The sequence below is a fragment of the Chanos chanos genome, chromosome 5, assembly GCF_902362185.1.
Source record: "Chanos chanos chromosome 5, fChaCha1.1, whole genome shotgun sequence".
NCBI classification, from domain to species: Eukaryota; Metazoa; Chordata; class Actinopteri; order Gonorynchiformes; family Chanidae; genus Chanos; species Chanos chanos.
In genome coordinates this window covers 6,200,286-6,210,317 of record NC_044499.1, presented here as the reverse complement: position 1 = coordinate 6,210,317, position 10,032 = coordinate 6,200,286, and the positions used below count along the sequence as shown (strand labels likewise).

The 10,032-nt window shown below is 40.3% G+C and overlaps 1 protein-coding gene across 3 annotated transcripts; it reads right to left on the bottom strand.

The window, feature by feature from the left end:
• Positions 1-127: 127 nt before the first annotated feature.
• Positions 128-9,330, bottom strand: dnajb6a (DnaJ heat shock protein family (Hsp40) member B6a). 3 transcript variants are annotated; one of them, XM_030774324.1, is made up of 10 exons: positions 9,210-9,330; positions 6,305-6,405; positions 5,964-6,073; positions 4,599-4,664; positions 4,215-4,325; positions 3,613-3,753; positions 3,173-3,347; positions 2,855-2,925; positions 739-864; positions 128-454 (listed from the first exon to the last, which is right to left on the bottom strand). In XM_030774324.1, exons 2-10 carry the CDS (start codon positions 6,367-6,369, stop codon positions 387-389), a joined length of 933 nt encoding a protein of 310 aa, XP_030630184.1. In that variant the 5' UTR covers positions 6,370-6,405; positions 9,210-9,330; the 3' UTR covers positions 128-386. The 3 variants fall into 3 exon arrangements, with proteins under 3 accessions (XP_030630184.1, XP_030630185.1, XP_030630186.1); XM_030774325.1 differs by lacking the exons at positions 128-454; positions 739-864 and having other exon boundaries at positions 2,813-2,925; XM_030774326.1 differs by lacking the exons at positions 128-454; positions 739-864 and having other exon boundaries at positions 2,813-2,925; positions 4,215-4,322.
• Positions 9,331-10,032: the final 702 nt, after the last annotated feature.

Genomic DNA, 10,032 nt, shown 5'->3' with positions numbered 1-10,032 from the left:
CATTTAAAGCTGTAGGATGTACATATGAATTTAAGGTCGATCATTGGTGTTAACTGTTTATAGCGGGACACATGATAATGGTTTTTTTTTTTTTTTTCTGATAACTCACTGGTCAGTACAGAAATGCTCATCTGTTGTTCAAGGTTAATGCCAAATATTTAGTCAGTCAATCAACTACACCAGTAAACTAAATCAGTAAAACTTATCTTAACTTCAATTTCTGCCTCATCACTACAGACTTGGATTAGTTACTTTCACTCAAGTACAAAAAGCAAAAAAAAAAACAAACAAACAAAACCAAAAAAAAACACCTTACACCACAAATATTGCACAGCTTTGCTTTGCCAATAATTACGATGAATGTGTCTCCACACAATCATAGTAATTCAGGAAGTTTTGTGCCTCTTGGCCTCTCCCTTCTGTTCTGGTTTCTTCCTCTTCATTTCTGTGTGCTCTGTTGACAAATAGCAGAAATAGCAGATCTAATCACTCTTTCAGAACTCCAGTCCAAGGGACATCACCCAACTGATCTAGTCAACTAAACAAAGCCTCTGTCCATTAAATCAAATTCGTTAGTGTTGGATAAGGAAACAAACAAGCACGGTTTGTCTTGAATTGGAACCAAGAAAAAAAAAAAAAAATGAGTCCATTAAATTACTCTTATTTGAATCAGCCTCTGTGAACTGTATTTTCCTTTCGTAAGACAAAAACAGACTCAAAAACAGGAATTTTCCGGACCTCGGACTTGTGTGTGTGCCTGCGGCCCTCTGTGCTCGGAGCGCCTCGGATGCTGTGTCGAAGAGGACCCAGCTCGTGCCTCCCGATGTCTCCGCCCCTCTTCCAAAGCTAAGTCACTTGTCCTTCCTGCGGAGAGAAATACGGAAACCGTTAACAGAGAGCAAAACAAGAATGAACAGGAAAAAAAAAAAAAAAAAAAACTCTTCATCACACAAACCTTAATGGAACTCATACATATACTACATAACAAACCAGATATCAATAACCACGTGAGCAGAATGAAAATTAGTACATTTGAAATCGTATACTGTTTTTAAAAAATCTACGAAGGTGCTATGGACATGCATGCTAAAATTGGAAGCATAAAAACCGATACCGTACCTTTGAGATCCAGACATATGCACTTTAAAAGCACAGTGAAAACAAAGAGCGCTTGTTAGTGCAGTAGTGCCATGCATTAGATCATTTTGACTCTCCTTTCAATGATTCGGTAATGACCAAGCATGAGAGCAACTCAGAGGGAAAAACTTGCCGTTTAAACCACACACACACACACACAGAACAGAAGCACACAACACAACTGAAAAGATTATCACCACCGACACCGTCACACAAACGCAGCTTTAAAATTTGAGAATTTCCATGATTTGCTATTCAAAGTGGGGCTCGCTTGATTGTCGTTGATACTTTTTTTTTTTTTGGTGCATATAAAAATGTTCTCTTTCTTTTGACATTTCAAAGGCTCAGCGCTAAAACCCTGAAGAGCATTACGCTGAGTGCTGAACGCAGTAATCACGACTCATTAATCAGACGGCAACAGACTGAGCTCTCAGTGAGACAAATCACTGATGATGTCCTCTGGATGGCTGAGTAAAAAAAAAAAAAAGAAAAGTTTCCACCACTGTAAACACCTTAGTTGAGACACCTTATGTTATTATTCCCTCCGTTTTGGCAGTTAGCTGTCCCGTCGCCTTTCCGTAACGCAGTGTTTTTAGCAGTACTTACCCAAATCAAACGATTTGAACAACTGGAATTAACCGCAATTTCATGTCGCAACACATCCCCCCACAATACAATTTCACAGGCGTTAGTTGTTTTTTTTTTTTTTTTCCCCTCAGTGGAAATATGCAGTCAGTTTTTAAGCAATCACACATTTTCCACGCAGCGACAGAGGAACCCCGGAGTAAACATGGATCCATGTTTCTTGGATTGTTTCTTGGAAGCAGAACTACACAGACCCCAAAATGCTGCCACATCCCCAAAAAGGATGAAACTCATATTTATTGGTTCCAAATGGTCTTACAAATCACAGAAAATTCCTGGTATATTCATATATCACTTCAGAACTGATCACTCTTAATTCCAACTCCATTACATACTGAGAACATTTAAGACTATGAACAATGTTTGTTGGCATACATGCGTTAATGGGGAGGGGGGAGAAAAAAAACACTCATTTGAAAACCATGAAAATTGCATATCAGTACAATTATTCTACCTTTCTACCAGTTTTTACAAAGGTGTAACATCAAACGAATGGTAAAAATGAGGTCTCGACAGGTTTAGAAACTAAGCAAGAATTCAGTTAGAGTTCTTCCTAATTTATGACTCAGTTACACACTCATGATAAGAAAGTTTGGGGCATGCGTTTAGTACAATGCGCACTGCTGTAGAAAGCAAGCTTTTGTTTCCTGCCTCAAAAGCCCTGCTCAAAAGGCAATGCGCAACCAGAGAAGGAATGCAACACAGCAAAAGGGGCAGTACAGAGGAACGGATACACAAACAGAAAACCAGCTAATCTCACATCGTGGTCCCAAATAAAAAGTCAACAATATTAGATATTCCTTCAGCAAAATACTGATAATTCCATTTTATAAATAATTCAACGTAAAAAAAAAACCCAAAAAAATTCCAGAGACTCAAGTTTAATAACGGACCTAAAATTACTAAGAAAGACAAAAAAAACAAAAAAACTTTTTCTCTTCCAGAGAAATAAAAAAAAAAAAAAAAAGAACAATTGTTCATTTATACATTTAATGTCGTTTTGAACTCAAGTTTTGTGCTGATTGGGCTCCAGGCTCTTACTTGTTATCCAATCGCAGAAGCTGTTCCTTACCATTTATGGTCAGAGATTTTAACTGTCCATCCTCCTCCACCTCCACTCGTTCTTGACCATTCTCAATAATTCTACAAGGAAAAAAAAAATTCCCATTAGCAGACAGCTGACTTTACGGGGTCAGTTACCTTAAAAACTACAATAAATGAATCATTTTTAACTGAAACTGATGCACACTGCCATCATACGAAAATCTTATCAGATATTAGAAAATGTTATCAGAATACAGTCCGATATTTGTGATATTTGCAAAACACCCAAAATTCTGAATGCCTTCAGTTGCGTTTAGTCTATATCCGTAATAACAGGGAATCATACCTTTTTGTGGTAATTTTTCTGCCATTGATGAACTTGGTGGAAGTCGAGACTGATCGGAAGTTGCCCATCCCTGCGCTGCTGCCTCCAAAAGAGGTGGATGAGAAGGAGGTGAAGCCCCCTCCACCCATATGCCCCATATCCCCCACCATTCCCATGTGTCCAAAAGATCTAAAGCCTGCGAGAGAGTAGAGACACGTAGCACTGCTCAGTCCGTCCTCAACCGAGACGCGCGAGGCGTCCGCGGTCCAGGACCCGAAGCCTACAGAAGCACATCTATCTGCCTCAGTAACCCCTAAAAGCATGTTTGTTTTTTAGAGGCAAATAACGCATGTAAAACACCCTTTCCCGTCGTCAGCTGAAAACTAGTGCATGTTAAAACAGAGAGAGTCATAGAACACTGCCTTTGACCCCTAATGACAAACGGTCAGTGCGAACCTGACCTGGACCAAAAGCTGGGAATCCGGCTCCGAAAGGTGGGAAGCCACCGAAACCGCCGAAGAAGGACCCCCCTGTTCGGCTCCGACTCATGCCACGCTGATGTCTCTGACTACCACCGAAGAAGTCATCGAACGGGTCGCCCCCTAACAAACAAACAAACAAACACAGGCCAAGAACTCAGCTATGATGGAGGTACAGCGAGAAATGCAATGCACACACAAAACCACATCAAAGATTTAACATAAGCGTCTAGCACTGAACTAACAGCAGGAGCTCAACCGTAACCACTTTTAGAGGAACCTCAAATAACACAGAGCAACATAAATATAAAATATTTGGTATTCTTAAACAGAAAAAAAAGAAAAGAAAAATCTATGTGATAACTGTCTCCTGTCCTTTGGTCGCCAGCGGAAAAGATCCTTTGCAACCCTGAAAAAAACAGGTTATACTCAACTGTTTAAAGCTGTATCATATTCCGTTTTTTAAAAAGAAAGAGAAAGCGTTTTAATGACACTAAAATGACTCCTGGGATTTCTGTTCATTTCAACAAACACCCATCTCAAAAACAGATGAACTATTGTGAAAAACAAAAAAAAAAAGTCACCAAAGAAGTCAGCAAATGGATCCCGGCCGCCGAAGAATTCCCGGAAGACGTCCTCGGGATTACGGAAGGTGAAGCCTCCGCCGAACTGGTCACCGTTGTGATATGATCCTCCTGTAAACGAAAAAAAAAAACCAAAAAACAAAAAACGCAGTAACAGCAGTTTAATATAGAAAAAAATTAAGTCACCTTCAAGACAAAATCTGATGTAAACATAGTAATACGTTAAAATCACAGCTATGTCTTAACACTAACAGTAAAACCATATTCAGATTCAACGAGTATAACTTTTTAAGTTTAATAACACCGTAGAGTACTAAATAACAGTATAAATAACAGTAACAGTAGTTCTAATTTATACTTATAACTGAGATGCAAATGGTTTACCTCCTCCTCCACCTCCTCCGGTTAAGCCCTCTTTACCGTACCGGTCATATACATGCCTCTTGTTGGCTGCACAGAGGGAAGAATAACGAGTTTTAACATGCCAATTTTTATTGGTGCATAACATTTTTGAAACACATCTTAAAATGATACACAGTCCCTGGAAAACTTCTCCTCGTAGGAGGTAGTGAAACTTTGTGTACAGTATACAAATGCATAGGGACAGTTTTTGTGTGTGGTTTGTAGCTATATGTTTTCTTTTAAAACATGTACAGTCCCTGAGATCTGAGCCAAGCCAGACCTGGAAAAAAAAAAAAGAAAAAAAAAAGAAAAACAAAAACCACCCCACTGACATCTAGAGATAGTGTGATATTAAGGAGCTGTGAGTCCAGTCATTCTTGACTTCACGGTTTTGGAAGTTCAAACAAGATTACTCATGCTCGGCCTCCTGAGTAACAGAGGCCAGAAGGGTAGAGCACTCATATGTCAGTGGGGATTCATGTTTGGAAAGTACCAGAGACATACTGTAACTGTTGCAGGGCTCATTCCTTTGTACATATCTGGGGGGAAACTCCCAAAAACTGATCATTGTTTGAGTGTTATATTTTATCTGACTAATAAACCTGGGAAGTCTAAAAAAAGACTTCTCCGGGGGGGGGGGCCAGATATGTTGAGTCAGAACACAGAATTCATGCATTCAACTGTGTGGAAATGATGACTTCACTTAAAACTATTAAGGCACAACTGAGAGAACAAACACAGAACGTGAAAAAAAGAAAAAAAAATCAAAATCCTTCTCTACAACAAAGGTTTTGATCACACCTGAATGAAACACACAAAGGTTTCTCTTGTTAATGAGTCCGAACGCGAGATATTTTGAAGAACACACAAAATGCTCAGAAAAGTAGGCGTATAGACTAGTTACATGGACAATTACATCATTGTCTTTTAATAAATAATTGTGTGAGAGGTCAGTGTTTAGGGCATAGCTGTACTCAGATCACAGATGATTATGAAAATCCTCCTCAGTAAAAGTTTAATCATGCTGGTGCAGGCAAAGGGGGGAGGGGTGTGCGGGGGGGGGGGGGGGGGGGGGGGGGAAACTATCAGGTGGGGTGTGGTTTCTGTTGCATTGATTTTTTTTTTTCTTTAATCCAACAAGAGTGTGCTGCTTTAAGAGAGAGAGCGAGTGTGTGTATGTGCGTGTGTATGTGTGTGTGTGTGTGCGTGTGCGTGTGTATGTGTGTGCGTGTGCGTGTGTGCGTGCTCTAGCAGCTCTTAGCATTGTTTAGTGTAACGTTTTACAGTGAGACAAGCTGAGGGGCACAAAAATGTTTCAGCCTTTAAAAAACTGATATTGGAGCTTACCATCTGACAGAACTTCATAAGCCTCAGAAATTTCTTTGAACTTCCTCTCTGCCTCTTCCTTGTTGTCTGGGTTCTTGTCTGGATGCCATCTGAGTGCCAATTTTCTGTAGCTAAAGGGGAGACAGAGGGGTAGAGGTGATAAAAAAAAAAGGAACACAGAACAGGTTGGGGGGGGGGGGGAAGTTAACATTTATCAGCATCCAAAAGAACATACAAGTGTATTCTTTGCTACCAATGACAGGGTAGATTATAGTATGAAGCAGGATTCTTCAGCTATCGAAGACGTCAGACAAAACTGACCAATAGGAGAAGAAGTTGGGAGAACCCAACCAGAGTCTTACGCTTTTTTGATGTCATCTTGTGTTGCATTTTTCTGCACTCCTAAAATCTGGTAATACTCTGCCATGGTGTTGAAGGGGTCCTTAGTTTAAATTTTGGCAACCTGGAGAAAATTCACAGCAATGTTAGAATGGCCTCGTCTTATGTCTAAGAATGAACAGATCCATCAGCTGCAACACTGTTATTAGGCCTAACATGTACACAGGCGTTAAGAGCCAAAGGCAAGATTATACCTGGGTTTACCATTTACAGATACAAGAGAGAGAGGATAACAAATAAGATAACAAATGCATCGCTCCAGACGAAAGAGTTTTGACTACTGCTACCGCATTTGTTGTTTGTTTTCCCATCATTTACAGTTATCAGCCTGTTTAGCACTGTTGCGTGTATATTTGTTCTGCTTGTTTGTTTTGATTGGCTACGTGTCCAGATTTACTATATGATGTATCATAAAACATGAGAGAGAAGGCTGCATCAATCTTTATGAAAGGAAGCGCAGAACTTCCAAAAATTTTTTTTTAAAAAACGTACAAAACATTAACACGGAGCAAAAGTTCAATGAGTCAGCCCGGTCTCAAGCCGAACACCATGAGCTGACATACCTGTAGACGCAACAGGGTAAACAGTCTGCATTTAGGCCTAATAACGACCGGATTGAACGAGGGGTGGAATGTTTTATCTTTCTCGACTCTCTGTGTCGGAACTGCGGTCAAATATGGCGAGACTAATTTGGTTCCACAGTGACACTGTGTCGGATGTAGGGATAGGAAAAGACCTCAGAAGCACTTATCCCATGGTCAGTGAGTTATTACTCTTTATAGTTCATTAAAATGTCAGAGTAACAGCGAAGAGGAAACAGGCAGGGTGGATCCCATGAAACAAAATGTCAGAAGTTCCTTTTGCAAATACGTTTAACCACAAACCTTTTCCTTTGCTTCATAGTTCAGTCTAATTAGGTGTAGTCATAGGCCCACACAACACTGAACAATTACAGGCGCTCAGATACCTGCATAAAATGTATAAGCTTTCCGTATAGGCCTACACTCCGTTACATCTGACCATATGCCCTATTGAAGACTGAGACAAACGCTAGCGACACCCAGTTCCACAGATTTCCAGAGTTGCTGAGAACGCAGTCATTCCATTTGGCTCTAGCACATCTGAGTCAAACGAGTGCTGAGAGCGTTTGAATGACTAGGAACCAAGTACTGTGTTTGAATGGCTAGGAACCAAGTACTGTGTTTGAATGACTAGGAACCGTCTCAAATCGTTTCACTGCTCTTTTTCATTGTAACCTTCTGTTCTCAATCAGCTGATCAAACTGTAGATTTTTCAGACAATTCTACGAGGCTTTGGTATAATACTTGTTTGGTATTACCTCAATGCACTCAAACCTGTTTAAGTTTTAGTACTTCTAGTGGAAAAAGAGACAAGAAAGTCAAGCAGCTATAGAAGTGCATGGGGAACAGGGCCCAGTCATTCATACAGGCTACTTTAAACATGCTTATATGACCCAGATCTGTGCTCTACAGACGTGCTCTCTGCGCTTTATTGTCAGCCTGGACTGGTATGATCATTCTTTACACAGTGGTTCCCATGTTTTTCTCTTCTGAAGTCCCTATTTAAAGCAGTGCTCTGGGGGGTAGGAGACAGGGAGAGGATGCTGTTATAAAAAAAAAAAACCTGTTTGGCTGAAGTCATTGAATCCAGACAGCGTTTCACTCAAGACATCGACCTTGTTTGTTTCTACAAACCGCTATAAGTCACAGCTTGGCTTTAGAGAAAACACGTCTGTCTCCTTGGTAGAAAGGAGTTCTCAGTAAAGGGCACAAATCTCCGAAAACAGGCACACTCTCTGGTTTGAGGGAAACAACTAAAGAGTCCCAATAAAGAGAGCAAAAATAGCCTTCACGTGTCTCTGTCTTTGTGAGGTTACTTTCCTTGAACTCTCTCTGAATACGAGGCACGTCGGAAGCAATGCGTGAAAATTAGGCGAAAATGCCTTCAGTCAAGAGTGAATGATGGCAGCTTTAGATGAATTACAAATCGACACTTCAAAACGCCACTCTATTTACAAAACAAACCGTCGTGTCATCTCCGAATCGGCCATAAAGGGTGAAGTTCATAAATTTGTAAACTGTGACATAACAGTGGACAGTAAAGCCTTCACAGGTGCACATAACGAACAACCAAAACATGAATTTTAAATCTGTAATTAAGGAACATCCGAACCTAAAGAAATAAGTGATAAATTGTGAAAGCCTGAAAACATAACTTTCACAATAAGACAACACACCATTCGCTTGGAACAAAGCCTACAAGGCACTGATCTTACCGTATCAGTAAATTAAACTGTCTCCACACGAACACTAATCCACACACACCCTTTAGATTACGTTCGCAAAGGTGCGGCAAATATAAATGCGTGGACGGAATGAGCAAAACAGCTCACATTTCAACGCCAGTGTCAAAGATTCATGAGAATTACTGTTACTACAAATCTGAGTGCCAATCTGACAAATTCATGTTCACTAATAAGCTAGTTAACTGGGTTACTTTCTTCAATCACTGGATGCCATGCGCTTGGGATTTAATATCTCAGCTAGCTGCTTAGCTCGAAAATTTACTTATGACTACCAGACAAAGCTGTGGTAGCTGTTCGTGGCCGTTATTGCACGTTTAGCAGCGTTACTTGAATACTACGAATAACCGAGCGTATGGTATGTGTGGAGAAGCATCTTTCCATCTTTCTTGTTGACACATGACAACTGACTAGCATGTCAGCTAATATGGTTTAGAGCTGAGCTTCGCTAAGCTAACGTAAACCTATTTGGAAACTAGGTTGACAAGGATAGCTAGCTAACTATCAACACTGACAAAACAACAAAAAGCCATTTCTGAACAAACCTCACTCATTCGCTGGCAATGGCAAAGCTCTGCTCCCTTTTTAGTCGCCGGAAGCTCAGGTGAAAATGTGTTTTATTGTTTGTTTGTTCATGCAGTAACTCAGTATCCTCTCCGATATCTGAGTGAGTTGCAGTGACCAGCCCCCAAGATGGCCGCTAACTTAGCTTTGTTTCAAAGTAAAAGTCGTAGCAGAGTAAGGACGTGTCTTTAGCGAGAGATGATATTTGAACATTGTGTCGTAGATAATTATTTGGGAGAACGCCACTGCTAACTCCTAACTAGCCCGCAAACATGCCAGAATGTCTTGCACGTCCGTAAGAAATCTGACCAATTCCCCCGTCAAGATATCCCAGAACAACACAGCACCAAATAAGTACCGATACTGATTTGCCAGTCAGCACTACCAACGGTAAAGGATAAGATAACAAATGCATCGCTCCAGACGAAAGAGTTTTTACTACTGCTACCACATTTCTTGTTCGTTTTCCCATCATTTACAGTTATCAGCCTGTTTAGCACTGTTGCTTGTATATTTGTTCTGCTTGTTTGTTTTGATTGGCTATGTGTCAAGATTTACTATATGATGTGTCATAAAACATTTGCAATATAACAATATGTATCATAAAAGTGATTAGTGTTTCTTCCAATGCTTACAAATACAGACTCCAGATTAGAAATGAGGAGGCAAATGCTTACAGGGCCCCCTACTGGCATTCTGACATCATCACTACTGTGCCTTGGTTGCTCCAGAGTATTTAGATCAATCACAAACTGAACACCTATACACAGCATGTATACCAAAAGCAACACAGTCCAACAGTTA